Below are 18159 nucleotides of genomic sequence, written 5' to 3'. Positions count from 1 at the left end.
TAGGTGACTGAACCAAAACTCTGTCTTGAAGTGGGACATATCATTGCAAATTCTTATGCAAACTTAACATTTCCATCTTAAGGACACTTAGCCAATATTCCAGTGCTAAGAACATCCTCTTCCTTACAGATCTATTTCTGGTAAAGTTTTGAGAAGTACTCCTCAAGATCTTTGAATATCAGAGGAGAAAATACAAATAAAAATATAAACAAGCATTTCAAATAATAAGTACTTTGAAGTAAGTAGAAATTTGCATTACGCTTTCAGGTTGTAGATTTGCCTGGGGTATAAAACTGCGCAGATGCCTCTGCCTATCCTGTGCCTTCAGGAGAGAGAATGGAGGAGGGGGAGGACCATGATGTCCATTTTTCATGATGAATTAAAAGTGATGTCAAACTGTAGTCCCTTCTAATTTTTTTATTTCTTAGCCAGGGACCTGCACATCTGGTGAATTCAAAATGCTTGTTCCTGCAGGCACATTTTCCAGGGTTGTCTTCCTCTCCCACCAAAGAGGTCACCCAGACAGGCTCTTCATTACTTCCAGTTCTCACCCCTGTGATCCCACCACCGTCCTCCTCTTCTAGAGAGAGAGGCCAGTTGAGAGGCACCAACAGGGATGCCTCTGGGATTAAACCAACTGGAGTCATGTAGAGGTGGGGAAGGTAGGAAGGACGGAAGGGTGGGAGGGCAGGATGACAGACCAGCTTGTTTACAGCAATTTGATTGCCAGGACTGAATTTAATTGAAAAAAGCAGGATCAGGAGACATCCAGCTCAAGCTGTGTGTTCTGATTGCTTTTACATCCAATAGCCCCTTACAGTGTTCCATTGCTGTGGTCATTAGTGTTAGTATGGTATTTCCAGAGAACTGGTGATGACCAGGTTTCACGTGCAGGTGCAAGCTTAATTTCTGCTCCCTTCACTCTTCTTACCTTCACTGTTAGACGAGGGCAAAGGAACAATGCATAAAACAGAATTAGACTTCAAGTGCTGATTTTGCTGCTAGTTAAATCTTTTGACTTTGTTTCTCTGCATCTTCCAGTTAGCAATTTTTTGTCTTTTATGGTTTTACTTTGCTGTTACACTAACTTTTCAACTCATTTGTATGAACAATAGTCTATGGCAGATAAACTTATAATCTTTGTGTTGTAATAGTTATGTACATAAAAAAGACCGAGTGAACACTGTTACGCTGTCATAAAAATGTCTTCTTTCTGTTCCCACAGAGCACTGGCTTACCATGTTAAACTTCTCCATACTAAATAATAGTATCTGTTGGAAAGGTGTTACATCTGTTTATCTACGCACACCCTACAACTCACTGTCACTGACGTCAGAGTATATATTTGTAGGCCCATTACTAAATAAAATAAATGATTTTCACAAGCAAGGGACTCAGAGCTATGTCATTATTCTCAAGACAATTCTTGAAAAATAGTGATCCTGTTTATATAAAAGAGTTCTCATTTCTGTTAGAAACTAATTTTGGGTACTGTTTGATAAGAGAAATAAACATTAGATAGATTAACTAGCTAAAAAGATCACTTGTGGAGAGCAGGCTGCAGGGGATAAACTAATTTAGAATGCCTGCATTCATTACATTTTTCCCTTTTTTTTTTTTTTTTCCCAGGAGTTGTATTGTATTTACATAATTTATTTACATAAGCCATATTACTGCAAAAAATCCCAAACTGGTATTGATATATAAAGACTTTTGCGGTCTCATGAAAGTTTGGATTTCTAATTAAGGGTGTCTTCCACAGGGTATTTGAGGAACAAGGAACTAAAAGTCACATAATGGATTTCACTTTGTTTGTCCCTACCATACTGTCAACACTGAGGCAGGTTTAGATTTAGAGAGTGAAGAATAGCTTACTTTCGAGTTATACCAGCAAGTGAAATTCTGCTAACTCTGCATAACTTTTGTCCTAAGTAAAATATTAGCATTGCTTTGGTTTAGTAACAGGATGATTGTCATAATATTTTGCATCTTCAGAACACTTTTCAGTCAATCTGTTCAAGTATTTGCTGTTCTTACATCAAATAAATGAAGCCTTTATGTTTTTGCCACATTTCTGGCTCTAATGTATTTTTCAGAGTAAGGGCCACTTTTATTGCGTGATTTGTTTGGGTTTTTTTTTATCACACCAGGTGCAGTGTCAGCATTAAACAAACAATGGAAATATTTTATGGATGGGAAAACTGTAGGTTAAGATAGATCTTAAAACAATCAATGCAGAAGGTAGGCTATCAGACTACCCCTCCCCTTCTATGCAGCAACATAATCAGAATATAATTGAGTTGTAGGGCTGGAAAGAAATGTCAAGAAGGCATCCAACCCAAAATGGCTTTGGTCAGGATGGGGCTGTCCAAGTGCCACGTACTGTGCATCGTTCCCTGCAATGTGGCTGGGCGTGCAACAACCTTTATCACCAAAAGGCAGGGCCAGGGAGGATACACATTCGTGTGATGAGCCGTGTTAGCATCCTTCCAGCTCTGTCACCCAATGGTTGTGGGAACACCCTCACCGTAACCAGATAGGCATCTGTCACAGGAGGGGGGATGCCTACATTTTAGTTGTGTAACAGGTACCTATGGCATTACCTGGCATTTGCGGAGCCTTTGGTGAGGGGAAGGCACAGAGTTCAAAGATTCAGCCCTAGCACAGAAAATTAAGCTGATAACTCTCACACGATTGTAAGTGTATGTGGAAAACAATTGATCACTTTTGAAATTGAAAGCCTGAGCTTTAACCAGTATGAAGATCGCTTCCATAGTTCCTCCACAGCCTTCTCCCCTTGACACTAGGTAACCCTTGTTCCTCCTCCACTTCCAGGGTGGAACCCAGAACCAGGCCAGTGCTCCAGCTGAAGCCTTATCCGTACCCAGTAAAACAAAATTGTCTATTGTGTCCTTATAGAACACTGATGTTAATACAGCCCACAGTGGCAGTTTCCTTTTTTTGCAATTGCATTATCCATCTATTCATATTCCTGTGCAATCCATCCCGGAAAAGCCAGATGCTTTTCTGCAGTGTTATAGCTTATTCCCTGCTTGTACTTGTGCATTTCATTTTCTGTCCTTTTTCTGTGCTGAACTTCATCCTACTGATCCTACATCAAGTTTTAATCTTATCCTTCAAAGTGCTTGCCACCTGCTCAGCCTTGAGTTATTAATAAACTTTCCAAAAGTATTGTCCAATTAATTGTTCAAGTAATTAATGAAAATAACAAGTAGTCCCAAACAGGGGCAGAGCTCAGGACATATACTTGCAGGATTTCTGTTACCCTCCCAGTTTAACAATGTAATTTTCAATGACTGCGTATGCTTGTGCACATGCTCTCTAGTGATTCCCTCTGGACTATACTTCCCATAGCTGCTACTGAGAATGTTCCATGGAGCTAGAACAAAAATCAAATGCAATGCAATCATTGATATCCACCTCATGAAAGAAGGAAATAAGACTGTTTTACTCTTAATACACATACATTGGCTGCCTTTTACAATGTTTTTATCCCCTCAGTTATTGTACTTGAGTTCCCTGGATCTCAGTGTTATTCTGAGTATTGAAATTAGGTTCCCTGGTGACCGCATAAAGTTGGTGCCTTCTCTTTCCTTCTTTAAGTGTTGTTTGCCCCTTTCCAGTCCCATGGGTAGCCTTGCCTATCCTTTTACAGACCTTAAAGTAGCTGAAGGGCTAATGAAGAGGCGCACACTGCAAATCTGACACAGGTTTACCTTCTGGTTCACCCCTGTGACCAGACTCTACACCTCAGGAGCACCCAAGGGTAGATGGAACAAGCCATGCCACATGAGTCCTCAGAGAACTTGCTGCACAGGTTGGAACAAGTACACTGAGCACTGGCAGGACCATGGTCCAGCACATTAGCCCACATGTCGCAGTGTGAAAGGTTCAAAGGCAGCTTTGGCTTGTTCCTTGAGGTGCCAGGATAGAGTGGATGGCAGGTAGGGAGGGCAATTCCTCTCGTTATTACTGATTTTAGAGGACAGGCAAATGTAGACTGAAGACCTGTTTTCTGCCACTTGAACTGTACCCTGAAAATAAAATGCTTGAAGGAGTTTGTACTTACATCAGAGGTTCCCATGATTTAGGCTTAATGAAGATAGCGATGGGATAGAGTTGTGCAACTTGTAGTCGTTTGATAGCGTTTCCTGACACATCGAGTATACAGTGCTTGCCCTGTTGGAAACACATGAGGATGTGTTTATTTTTGCAGAGTTTGCTGCAGATCAGGCAAAAGATGGGGAGCAATTCTGTGATGCAGTGCCCTGGAATGAGGTTGTTACTGGCACACCAGGGAAGGGGGACGCCAGGTCTTGCACTCCACTCCTCTGGGCTCTTTCCTTTGCTTTAGTGCTAATATAAAATCTACACTGGAGATATGGGAACAAACCTGGTTTTTATTTCTACTGGGATGAACTTTGCAGGGGGAGAGGATTTTCTTCAGAGATGAGGAAAATTATTTCATAAAAATAATAAGATGTCTACATTCTTACTGGTTAATTCAGTCCTTGTTTGTGTCAAAGACTCCCCGAGTCACCTGAGGCAAGTCATTTAATCTTTCTGTGCTTCATTCTTTTGCCTCTGTGAAAGTGAGATAAGTTTATTTACCTGTCTTACAGAGGGAAGAGGGAAGGCTGCTTTGGGGCATACCTGAGGCACTGTGTTAGATCTCTGAATCGGTGGCACCAAATTCAAGTACAGAAAGTGCCAAGGTTGTTGTCATTCAAAGTCGGAGACTCCGCTTGTGGAGTCATTATAAAGCCTATAAATATTAGGATGCCGTTTTGCAGATATCTTATATTTTTGGCAGAAGAATCATGTCTGAGATACAATGTGGAAACAAAACAGATCATCTTGCATGGGCAATAAAACTAGTGCCAACATACCCTTTCTGCCACAAATCTCACAGACTGGACACTAGTTCCATATAAATTATCGTTGTACTGCCCAGCTTCTATAAATTTGTGCTCTTGGATGTCTTTTTCCATTTGTTCTCTTGAAATGACAAAATGATAATCTCTTCCATCCACTTCGTAGTCACGCTTTGGCCGTGTGGTATCTGCATGAAACAAGAGATGGAAGATCAAGAAGTCTGTGAAAACGTTTGATGTGAAAAAATGCAGTAATTAACGTTTGCTCAGTGGCAATGCTGTGTCTGCTTTAAGTGGAGCTACTCCACATTTGGGAGGAGATCTTTGGCTATTACACACTGTTTTCAATGGAGTTATGACAATAAAGCTGCCTTTTTGTACTAGTACCTTCTGATGTTTACCTCTAATTAATACTTAAAGGCTACTGTAAAATTAGGTTTTACCAGAATTCCACATTTTTTTCAGCAGGAACATGCACAAACCTCAAATACAAAATGCATTCCGGATTGCAAATCTAATCCTATTACAGTGATGAAATTAATTGTCACATCATCAGTTCAATTTAGACTTAATTATAAGCCTGACTCTGATCTCACCTCTAGCGGTTTTAAGCTGGTGTATTTGCAGAGACAACAGTTTAGAATGAACTATGACTGCAACGAGGGGCTGAAAATAAACACCCAGTGAGCTCTAAGGATCCAATATATACTCTGCTTTATTCAGGGTCCAACATTGCTTGCAGATTAGACAGTCTAGATCTCACACAAATCACAGATCACTCTGTATTTTTATTGATGGATGCTGTGTAACTGAGTTGAAATATTTCACATTTTACCAGTACTTCAAACTTTATCCCATTTAAGACATCACAGATTAATTGATTAGTAAACTGAGTCAGTGGGTGGAAGGTTCCTTATTTCAAAAATGCTACAGCTTTTGAGACAATTCTTTTGAGAAATTCTTTCCAGACCTTCACAATCTTTTTCTGTTTGTTCCTTTCTTTTGTCCTATGGAAACATGGCTTTTGAGAAACTCAGCTACATGTAGTTCACGGATGCTGCTTTTACAGCAATTTACTTAATGTGTGGCACCAAGGGATACAGCTCACTCAGCTGCAGAAATAGGAATAAAATCATACTTACGTGGTACACACGACCCAAACTTATCAGGGAATTCAGATATCAAGTCATCGTTGATCCGATCTTTCATAGGACCCAGAATAATAACCGGCCTGGTGTAATTAACTGAACAACAAAAAGAAAAGCACACTTTGATGAATTTACTGACAATAACAGTAAATCTTCTCAAAGATCCGCTAACCAGAGTTATTGCCTTTATGCATGAAGTGAAAACTTAGGTGTACATTTTATTGATGAATAACTTATTTATTGACATGGCTAAACGAAAACTGAATGAGTATCACTCATTTTGCAGAGCCCTGTGGCGATGCACACACATGTAGTCAAAGGACTATGTGGAGGTATATATATTTGCTATTGCTCAACAAGCTGACTCCCTAATGCTTGCAGATGGACTCTCTCATGAGGCATGGAAAGGATATTGTAGGATTTCTTTCTCCTCAGTTACACAAGTGCGTCCCCCATTAAATCAGGTGAGAGCACTTCCATTTTCAGTTCCCTTCCCATAGGTTCATCTGTCCTGGCTAGAGGCACATACCACATGAGAAGGAAAATAATAAAGGCTTCCCATGTAACAATATTGCAGGATATCTAGCAAATCTGCAACAATATTTTGTAGACTGATTAACATAATTATTAGCAAAGCCCATGAGAGTATATAGGGGAGAGTCCTGAGAATGTTAGGACTTGGGGGCTAGCAAGGGAGACACTTAGATTGCTTCCTTTGTAAGAAATTGTAATAAATTGAGTGGCCAAGAAAAAGGAGCCACAGAGAGTCTGGAGCTGGTACAGCAAGGTTTACTGCTGGCCCCCAAATTATGAAATGAAAAATACAAGGAACAGTGACAGAAAAGGAAATGAAACTTACTTTCTTGTCTTGTGACAGGTTCATAAGAAAGGATGCAGTCTTCTTGGCCTCCTGATGAGAGAAGAAAGAGAAGAAATTGAAGCTGACAAGCAGCAGGTCAAGTACTAAAGCTTGATAAAACGTTTCACATAGAGACCGGGTTCGACACTTCTCCCTGGTAATGCTCTCACCTGAACCATTCCAAAGTCCCTCATAACTTCAAGGTGTGGAGACCCCTTCTTTATTTCCCTTCCCTCCCCTGCCATGCGTTTCAATTCTCTTTGCTGAAATTGGGCTTTTTCAATGTTGAGTAGTAAGGCTTCATTTATTGATTTGGTAGCAAGGCTGTTTACAAGGATGGCGCAGAAATTTAAGATGCAATTATTTTGCTTCTCCAATTGTTAAGGCTCTAACATGCTGCAGCAGAGAAAATCCACAAGCTGCCTAAACTATTTTTATCCTCAGAATATATACGTTTTGGTTGATTGTCCTTCTGTGCATAACCTCCATAGTCTAGTTTATCCACAGCCTGACATCTAGCTATGAGCTATTTTCTGACCCTTATCCTTTCCCTGAACACACATCTCACAGCATCATATTTTACACACTTATCCTCTCTCCACTCCTGTTAGGATAGGGCCGTTTCCTCATGGTGATATTTAGGGAACTAGAGCAGAGACATTTGCCAAGAGAAACAAGCGGCATTATATGGACCATGACTTGGGTGCAGGTGCATGGCCCCGATGCATCACTGTCCTCCCCTCTGTGGGGGTGCAAGAGGAGATGGAGAAGGATTCTTTAACCTAATGCATGAATAATCCCTCTGCATTTCTCTTTCTGGGTCACTGTCGCATACTTGGTACCACGTAAGGGTTCTGGCAGGTTCTAAATAGCACTTAAGACTTAGCAAAGTTTAAAATTACGATTTTATTTTTACTCAGTTCAGTGCTTGTCTCTGAGAAAATCCACAGATGGGCTTTTGCAACTAATTTACATACTACAGAAGAAAGAATGTCATAAGGCATACCAGGGCTTCATAAAACAGACAAGGTTGCCTTCATTTCATCTGCCTGTGTGCACGTGAGTATGTGTTACACTGTCCTGGTGGGCTTCTGCCAAGCCATACAGGGGAAGAGGGCTACCTGATGCCTGATGGATGAGACAAGTAGGATTTAGAGGGGGATTTACATCCTGAAGTAGCCTGACTACTGAGTCGCTCGTGAATCTAATACATTGATAGAGATTTTTTGTGATATATGATCTAGGCAGCTGTGAGAAATGTGTAAGGAAGCTTTTCAAGTAAAAATAACGTTGTAATTCAGGAGAATGACAGAAAAAGCAAATAAAAAAAAGTACTGGTGTGTTAGGAGAGAGGGAGAACAGGCAGGACTAACTCCAACCTAGTAATGGTGCTGAAGCAGCAAAGAGAAAACATCATATTTAATAAAAGGAAGAGATTATACAGCTTTTGAGGATGAGGCAACATAACATATGAAGAGTGTGGGTAATGGATTTTCTTCTCTTTTTGCAAATGTTTGATACCATAATCACTTGCTTAACTTTGATTTTCATGCAAAGTTAAAAACCTACAATCATTGTTACACTAGGTTTCATGCATCAGATGTATTATTTTCCCTTAATTTTCTATGGAAATTTTAGGGGTGATACGAAACTCGGGATTTCCCATTCCCCTGGAGATGAAAGGATTCACTCTCCAGGCTGGATGAGGATGCTCCTGCACTGCCTGCCCTCCATCCCCTAGGAGACAAAGCTGTGTTTTTCAACAGCCTGAGAAAGTCAGCCTTGGGGTGGGCAATGAAGCCCTCGTGTACTACACATGAGCAGGGGAGCCTGTTTGCATGAATACAATCTTAAACTTGAAAATACTTGTTTCAATAGCATACAGATCTGCAGAAGGGGATTCATTTCAGCTAATTTCAGATATCACTGTATCATGAGTGCTTATGTCTAAGCTAGTCCCTAGGTACCGTTTGGAGTTAATGGGTGCCGACAAAGAGGCAAGTGCATATTCTAAGACATGAGTCATCTGAACTATTTTAGATGTCTACTTTGGGATGAGAGAAAAAGCCATAAGGGTCCTATAACAGCATTTAAAGGACAAGGTCAGATGCAGACATGTGCATTTAAACAGCAGAATCCCATGGGAGTGACAGTGACAAGAGCAACTGAAGGAAAATAGCCAATAATTCTGACACTATTGTTTACAATATATTTTTTTTTTGTGGGCTCATATTTGGCTTTGGCACAGAATTATAACCAGCACAAATAAGCTAGCACAGATTTTACCTTCTGTTTTGCCCAGCCTCTGGCATACATGTCCAGATGCTAAAGCTGACACTACATCCATGCCATCAGTAGGGTATGAGCTATGGAGACAAACGAGCCTGTGTTGTTTCATAGAAGTGTGGTGAAATTGTGGACAGATGGAAGGCAAAGAAAAAACTCCAGCCCACTCAAATTGTGCTGAAGCTTAAGCCATTGAAAAGGGTTGCAGCCAGTAAGGAGAAACTTTGGGGCTGACTGTGATCCACAGGGACTTAAGGATAGGCATCTTCTGGAGTGAAGGCTATTCAGCGCTGAGGTTCAGACTCAACATGGAGTGTGGGTGTTGGGGAAAAAGCCCCATTTCCACTACTTTTCTCTTCTGGAAAAAGGGCTCCAGAAGCTCAAGTTTCTACCTGAACAAAATTCTTCCAAGTCCTGTCCAGACAAAATCCTGTAAGTCCTCAGAGGCTAATATGCATGCTAACTGTACCAGATGGTATTCTTTCATAACATCTACTTAGTACTGCACAGTATTGAAATACTCCATAAAGTATTAAGTGTAATGAAGGGCTGTAGACAAAATCAATAATCAGATTGCTATAACCTTGTGATGGCTTTGAGGTGTGAGACACAGTGTGAAATTCAGCAGGACATGGGCTATTATTTATCATTTGACTAAGCTTCATTTACCACCCACATTAACAGCTTAATTAGCACAGGTTAGCTATATTGATCTGGAAAATCTTTGTGTAATTTAACTGACAAAACAAAAAGAGAAAAAAGAGAAAGCCCTTTCTGTAGGATTTTGGCACGATCCCTTGTTCTTAGTAAAATTGAATCAAGTCAAAAAGAGAAGAAAGAAAATAAAGAAAAAGAAGAAAGAAAAAAGGAATCTTTCCTAAATGGGATATACTTATTGGAGGGGTTTCACTTTCCCTGGATTGCTAGGGCTCTGCTTCCCTTTGCTCTTGGTTTGCCTGTTGGTGATGTCTCATGCTTGGGAAGAGAAGAATAACCCAGAGTTTGTTATAACTCAGCCTCTATAAACTGGGCAGAGAGGTCCTGCACAGTCAGATGAGTTTCATAAGGACAAAGAATTTCCTCTTTTTAAAGGATTTTATGGTATTTCAGAGAGTTAGCCCTACAATGGGCGTAAGGCGTTGCCTCTGTTTTCCCTTTCTCATCAGATGGCAGAGAATCTGTGAAAGACTCAAAACCAGTTTCAGTGTAGACCTGGTAGATATCAGGCATTTTTCATGTCAGCCGTAGAAAGGTCTGGTTTCCTACTGTCTTGCCAGAGCATCCAGAGCTTCCACAGCGCCAGTGCAACTGTGCTTGGCATGTGAGTAAAGGGGCAGGAGAGCTGCTGGGAGCTGCCGTGGTGCAGCCACCATGTAATAAAACACCCACCCCATCAAACATCTTATGCAGTGGGGATCTGTGGATTGTGGCATTTCATTAGAGGGATGTGAATGAAAAATGCATGTGAAGGGATTTAAAGCAGTGAACAGCAAAAAAGTAGTACTTATGAAGACAGCTAAAAGTTTTTTATTTTAGAAAAATCAAAGAGAATTTTGGGTTTCGTTAGGATTTCTGGACTAATAGTGGTGGTTATCATCAATACACATGTAAAATAGATGTAGATGAGACAAATTTTATTTTTGAGCTTTTGCCTGAATTTTGTTGCTTATCTGGATCTAAAATCAAAGGAAACCTACTTTTCTGCCACCATCCATTTAGGTTTTGGGCTAATGTATGGATTACCTAGTTGTACTTGGCAGGATCTTGGAGAAATTAATTTCTTGTTTTGTTTCATCTGCACAGACTGCACTGGGCAGTCAATATCCGAGCCTCTAGTTGGCTCAAAATCCCTTTCCTGGACCTCTGCTTATGCAAGTAAACACATGATTTTTTGAAATATGTTGATAACTATGAAAGGCTGGAAATCCGATACATGAGAAGATCATCAGTAGTCTGAAAATGAACTTGTGACTGAAAAGTGGTGTATCAACACTGTGTGTTTAAGATCAATACAGCTTGTGAGGGCATGAAATGAGACCAATACTTGTGCCAGTTTGAGCGTGCCTGAATAATACAGTAATCCTTGGGGAGTGCAAGAGGCAATGTGTGCGTCCTAATTAATCAGTGGCCTAACACAATAATCAGGACTCCTTAAACTTACTCTGTCTGAAAAATCTCACTACAAGGGTGACTTGGTGACAGAGGGTAAAAATTTTTGTTTCTAACAGTTTTCCTTATTTTTAACTTTTAGGCCTATATTGCCTCTCTAGGTAATTGGTGCAATCAACCAGTTATGCAATTAGGCTAAACAGATGTGTAATTTTGATGACAGCTGTAAAAACCCTTACTGAACCACGTGGAAGAGCATTACAATACATATGCAGTAGAGAGACTTGAAATTCATGGCCATTATGAAAATCATGTCTCGCAAAATAAAACCTGATGAGTCCATGGGAAAAAAAAAAGTGTTCTTACAAGTTTGTTTTGAAAAGGAAATCAGGACAGTTTAAATCACAGAACTCAAAATAAACTTTCAATCATGGTTTGATTAGCTGGTTCAGGGATAAGTCAAAGTTGGCTGTAAATATCCTTATCACAAAAAGAACAACTTGCTGTGGGATCAGGACTTTATATACCACTCTGCAAATTTGGTTTTACTGCTGCGAACAAATGCAAATCAACTAACATCATTACAACCTTCATATTAGCGTGGCCAGTGTGATGCAGCAGTGGCTGTGTGGCAGCTCAGCACCTTTTAGATCAGATCAGCATTTGTTCCTGGCTCAAAAATACCTTTTAATTTTTAAATAAAGGGCCAGATTCTGCTGTCAAATGTGTTTGTGGTTCCCCCTGAAGTTAATGGAGCTGAAGATTATATGTTGGGATAAAGAAACTCTCACTGTTGGGTCCAGCACTTTTGCTCGTTAGCAGCTCAGTGTTGAGAGCACTGGCAGAAGAAATCAGGTTTACTATCTGCAACACCCTTGTTGCTAAGAAGTGGTCCAAAAATTTTTCTCTTGAGACTACATAGGAGGACTTTTGATTACATTACTATTTTGAAATAAAATGTATCTGACCTCTGTCAAGAAGTTGATTTTTTAACCCTCAAGCCCAAGACATAAGCAATACTTCTGGCAATACTCAAATTCTTAAGCAATATATTTTTCTAAGTAAGTATGAATGCATCAGAATATCTCCTAGAAAAAGCCCAACCAATTTGTAACCCCTTTGTTGATCACTGTCCAGGGCACAGCCTGGACAGCTCTCAGAAGCCTTCAACAACACTTTGTGTAGCTGTACCCGTGGTTTGGAATGGTTCTAGGAATGATCAAATAGTACAGATTTCACCAATAGCTACTTTTCAATAAATACTCATCATGAGAAGCAAAAGTTAGAGAAACATGTTGAAACAATTGCCAGAGACCCACTAGAAAAAATGCAGAACACCTTACCCTGGAGTCCAACTGGCCTGTTTTTATAGGGACAAATAAGAACGTCTGCAGGAGAACACATGGCACTTGTCAGGCATTTCTTACCCACGTACTTTTCTTTGTGCTGGCCAAGGTGTGAATCGCTGATTTCATAGAATCATAGAACGATTCAGGTTGGAAAAGACCTTTAAGATCTTCAAATTCAACCATTAACCTAACACTGCCGAGTCTACCACTAAACCATGTCCCTATGTACCACATCCACACGTCTTTTAAATACCTCCAGGGATGGGGGCTCAGCCGCTTCCCTGGGCAGCCTGTTCCAATGCTTGGCCACCCTTTTGGTGAAGAATTTTTTCCTACTATCCAATCTAAACCTCCCCTGGCACAACTTGAGGCTGTTTCCTCTTGTCCTGTTGCTTGTTACTGGGAGAAGAGACCGACCCCCACCTGCCCACAGCCCCTGTCAGGCAGCTGTAGAGAGCGATAAGGTCCCCCCTGAGTCTTCTCCTCTCGAGGCTGAACACCCCCAGTTCCCTCAGCTGCCCCCCATCAGAGCTGTGCTCCAGACCCTTCCCCAGCTCCAGTGCCCATCTCTGGACACGCTGCAGCCCCTCTACATCCCTTTTGTAGTGAGAGGCCCAACACTTGAACACAGGATTCAAGGTGTGGTCGCACCAGGGCCCAGCACAGGGGGACGGGCACTGCCTGGCCCTGCTGGCCACGCTGCTGCTGACACCGGCCAGGGCGCTGCTGGCCGCCGTGGCCACCTGGGCACACCGGGGGCTCATGTTCAGCTGGCCATCAACCAGCACCCCCAGGTCCTTCTCTGCTGGGCAGGTTTCCAGCCACTCTCTCCTAACTTCCCACAATTCAGAAAGCAGTGGGGAGGCAAACCCTTTCTTCCTGTTCATTTGCTGCAGAAAGTGAAGAGGAGAGGAGAGGAGAGGAGAGGAGAGGAGAGGAGAGGAGAGGAGAGGAGAGGAGAGGAGAGGAGAGGAGAGGAGAGGAGAGGAGAGGAGAGGAGAGGAGAGGAGAGGAGAGGAGAGGAGAGGAGAGGAGAGGAGAGGAGAGGAGAGGAGAGGAGAGGAGAGGAGAGGAGAGGAGAGGAGAGGAGAGGAGAGGAGAGGAGAGGAGAGGAGAGGAGAGGAGGCACTGGAACAGGTCAAGAACCCCTTGCAAAATCCTTGAGCTCTCCAGCAGTTTTCTGTTCGCTCTCCATGAATTTTTCAGCTTCATTTTTTTTTCCTCCTCACAGTATGCCCCGTTTCACCAGTGCAGACTGAGGGCTAGGTGAGTTTGCAAGGCAATACACATGGTGGCCTGGTAAAATAACTTGCAGTGCCTTACACGAGCACACAAATTCTCCTCAAAGTGGCACTAGATTGTGAGGAAGAACAGCTTTGCAACATGGCTGTTTCCAAATGGAGTTCAAACAGACTCCGTCTGTGGCAGTGACTGATGTTGGGCCCCATTCCCAGCTACCCAGATGCAAACAAGAAAAGCAGAAATAATAATATGCTGTCTCATTCTACAAAGAATAAGCTTTACCCTGAGCACCTAATGGTTTTTTCCTTTCATTAGGAATAAATAAATTAGAAGGCAGTGAGGAATACATCTTTAGGAAATGTTCGCGGTTTAGGTCTGATAATTACTCTTCCCACATGAAGGACATTGATAGGTTCGCGGTGACCTCTGTCAACAGTCCCACAAGGTCAGAACTCCAGTGAAATAACTTCTTCATTACAAGCCTCATCTCTTTTACCTCCATTCCCTCACGATTTCTTGACTGCTTTATCTGACCAACTGCCTCTCACTCTGTCTGATTCTTTGTTCTCAAGTCAAGACCTTTCTAGGGGAGATTTGCTGCAATGACTGTGTGATGGGATGCACTTTTGCCACAGTGTAGCCTGGAGATCAGAGAGCAGCCAGCTGGATTCAGGAGGGCTTTAAGTCCCCACAGGAGATATGCTGATATATTACAGCCATGCAGTAACTGAGCACACAGTCAAGTGTGAGTTGATATGCCATTGTGGCCATCTGAAACACTCATTTCCAGCTGGTAACCACAGTTGCTAGTTGCCCAAGGTTATGTCCTCAAATGTCATGTCACCACACACTGATGAACCCTTAGCAAATGAAATTAAGCCTGTTGGGCACCAGCTGCTGGATTTTAAATCCACTTTCACTTGGCATAACCTAAGACTGACTTCCTCTGCTGCTGAGTGGCATAGCTCCCCAATGGCCAGAGAAAGGAGCCCTGCCTGTGTCTTCTCCATTAGGCAGCAGTTGCTGGACATACCAGTAATGTGTGGGGAGCTCCTGCCAACAGCATGCAGGCTGGATGCTTCTGGGGTGAGACAGGAGCTTGCCCAGATGGAAATCACTCTGGAAGGAGAGTGCCTGCCATGGGCAGTTGTTACCCCAACATTGTTTCTTCCAAGTGTCTATGTCCTACCTACCTTCCTCAAATCATTTCTATCCCCTGTCTTGCACTCAAAACATACACTTTCTTTCAAGCTATTGCACAGCCAATGAGGAACTGGCTGTCTGGTCTGTCTGATGGTGAAATTTGGGAACTAGTTTTTGTGGACCTCCCGCAAATGTTTGGTTACAACTGGGCACCCCTGTTAAGCCTCCTGTTTGGGACAGTTCATCAGGCATGGGATGTGCTCAGCCACCAGCCTAGATTCTCCTCTGGATTTTTACCCTGAGCTCATCCTGAAATAAATGCAACTGGAAGAGATTTGACTCATGCAGACTTGTGAAAATTTAACCTATTGACTCATTCGCGATTGTGAAGTCAGTCTGGGAAAAGAGCATCTTATATTTCAAACACAAAGTCCTCCTATCCTTCTAAGTAGAGGACACATTAAAAATGAAGTGGTTCAGAATTGGATTTTGGCAGTTCAAGAGTGCCTACTGTTTTCTTGTGACTCTGGCAATTGCTTTCCAAGGAAACCTTTGCACTACTAGAGCATACAAACTAATTTACCATTCCTGAATTGCATAAGATTAGCTGTTTTACTGAAACAAACCGGCATTTATTAACAGAGCTCAACTGCTATGCATTGTATCACGACTAGTAAATATGAGGTATTATACCAATGATTACCTGAATGTATGTGGGTGCTTAGCACAAGTGCTGAGTGACTGGTGGAAAACTCATGTGCTAAGCAAATGGCTTGAAAAAGTTAAACAACGGGGTGATTTAACAAGCAATCTATCATTTTAATTTCCGTTTATTACATTTCCAGTAATTTATTTAATGCTTTTTTTTTTTTTCTTTTCAACAGTTCCAGAAAAATAGCTATATTGGTTTAAATTTGGGGTATTAGTAATAATTACCCAGAAAGTACAATCCCTTGGATATATGATCATATGGAGTCTTTAATTCTAACCAAATCAGGTTGCAGGGTTGGGACCTCCACTTACAGGCAATTGGTGACAGTCAGTGGCAATGCTTAAGGGGAGAAGGTCTACCTTACCTTTTTTTGAGGACTTCAGTATGCATTAGGAAACCCATACTGCCAAAATTAAGGGCCCAACAAAATTTTTTTTACTATTTCTTAGCCCTTCATACAGGCATGCAGAAATGGAAGTAAATATTGCGACCTTGTAAAGAGGATGTCTTGTGTAGATTTGACTACATCTATGTGTAATTTTACTCTCAAAAGATCATCAAGAAACTGCCCTCTCCCTGCTGAAATAAACGTCTTGTGACTAAACCAAATAATCCTGACTTTCACAGGCTACCCAAAACCAGGTTTGGTTTTACGTCCCAGAATACATCCCAAATAACAACCTTCCTCCGTTCTCTTATAAAGGTTGCCAGTTTTCTTTCGTAGCTTTGTACTTGAAATGTGGTTGTAAATTTGAATTCCAAGCCATTTGCTCCAACTGTCTTTATAACATTAACAAAGGAGTAGCAAGGACAGAAACAAAATAAAAGAAACAAACAAAACAAGCAATGCAAAGTAAAAGGACTCTAATGAAAGCAGTAACTTACTGTAGCTACTTTCACTATCGCTGGCATTAGAAGAAACATGTTCTGCAAGAACAGTACAGCAAATTAAAGAACATAACCAAGCACCACAGAGCTGCAGAAACTTAAAAGAACTGCCACAATCATGCAAAGGTAGTTGTGCGGAAAGGAAATAAAAACTATGCAGTGACATCACCTGAAAACTCTATTTACACAGGTAATTTACACTGATAATTTACACAGGTAAAATGAAAGCTTTCTCTCTTGTGGCATCTCAGAGATTCTGTGTACTAGCTAGTGATATGTGTCATGGAAAGGCCATGTCTCTTCTTGATGAGACAGTTAAGGGCATCTCACATAATTTCAAAGTATATTATGGTCCATTTGCATCTCATTGGACATCTTGAGTAATTTCATGAAACCTGAGTGTCTCTCATATTATTCTGCGCTATCAGTAACATGTGTCATTAACGCATGGGAACTGTCCCTGTTAAACTTCTGACCTGTGGCCGTCTTTAATCACTATGCACTACCCCGAATGGTTAACAAATTAACATGAAAATGGTTTTGATATCAAGTCTTGCAACTGTGTGTATTTTACCCTGTTCAAAAAAAGAAGACAAAGCCTATGACAAAACTAAGGAAAAAAAATGGAATAAATCTTTTTTCAGATATTGTGTAGCCTCAGGATTCGAACTAGCGTATGAAAACCTTTACCAGACCAGTCTGGACGGGTGAATAGGGATATAAGAACTATCACGATGGGTCAGGCTTGTTGTCTGGCAAATCTGCCGTCCTGTTTCTATTATATTCTTTAAAGGAAGATGCAACCTATACTATGTGAAGTAGCTCTTCCCAAACAATAGTCAGCAGACTGTTTATGGTCAGTCATACCATGCGATACGGTCTTCAGGAGGTCTGCAGAACCACATTAAACAGTGGTTTTCATATTATCTCTAGTAGAAATCCTGATTTCTTTGCACCTGAAAGATCATTTGACAGTTGAAACTTTTCAGCTGGCCCAGGAAATTTAGAAGCCAATGGTGTAAAGGCTGTACAGTGGGGAGCCACCCTGGGTTAAGGAGAAAGACATGGTGGTTTAAAGGGACAATGGGTACAAATAAGTCACCTCATGACAAATCAGTCCAATATTTGGCATTAAACAAGTGGGCAGATTAGGCTGTGAGTGACTGACAACACTCACCTGCAACTTCCTCTAAACATTCCCAGTAAAAGAAGGAACTCATAAAAGCCAAGTATCCCCTGGGATAAACCCAGAGCAGACCTTGCATGGATATCATGAAGCATGACTATGGGAACAGTGCCAAGACCACCTCTTCTCTGCAAGGTGCTGCATTTCCCTGATGTACCAATCTAATGGGTTTGTGGAGTGGGACTGGTGGGGTTACTGGAGCAGCACAAATAAGAGGGGATGATATCTGATAAAAATAGTAGTGGAGAAGTCTGATTTTGGGCTTAGTAAGAAGCTTTAGAAAACCCACCTTACATTTTGAAGAAAACAATATGACTTTCAGACATTTTGTAGCAAGTTAAC

The 18159-nt window shown here is 41.4% G+C and overlaps 1 protein-coding gene across 21 annotated transcripts in view; it reads right to left on the bottom strand.

Moving 5' to 3' along the window:
- DLG2 (discs large MAGUK scaffold protein 2) overlaps positions 1–18159 on the bottom strand; it is a 1042746-nt gene that overhangs the window by 8024 nt on the left and 1016563 nt on the right. For 12 of the 21 annotated variants that reach the window (XM_040583241.1, XM_040583240.1, XM_040583243.1 and 9 more), the window contains 5 exons: positions 16629–16670; positions 6903–6953; positions 6038–6139; positions 4911–5083; positions 4091–4200 (listed from right to left, as the gene is read on the bottom strand). In XM_040583241.1, the coding sequence (XP_040439175.1) occupies positions 4091–4200; positions 4911–5083; positions 6038–6139; positions 6903–6953; positions 16629–16670 (478 nt within the window). The remainder of the gene's footprint in view (positions 1–4090; positions 4201–4910; positions 5084–6037; positions 6140–6902; positions 6954–16628; positions 16671–18159) is intronic. The other 9 variants (XM_040583242.1, XM_040583245.1, XM_040583248.1 and 6 more) reach the window with 1 other exon arrangement.

The sequence above is a fragment of the Falco naumanni genome, chromosome 2 (genome assembly GCF_017639655.2).
Source record: "Falco naumanni isolate bFalNau1 chromosome 2, bFalNau1.pat, whole genome shotgun sequence".
Classification (NCBI taxonomy): domain Eukaryota; kingdom Metazoa; phylum Chordata; class Aves; order Falconiformes; family Falconidae; genus Falco; species Falco naumanni.
The sequence above is the reverse complement of the archived record's forward strand: the minus strand, read 5'-3'. Positions and strand labels throughout refer to the sequence as shown.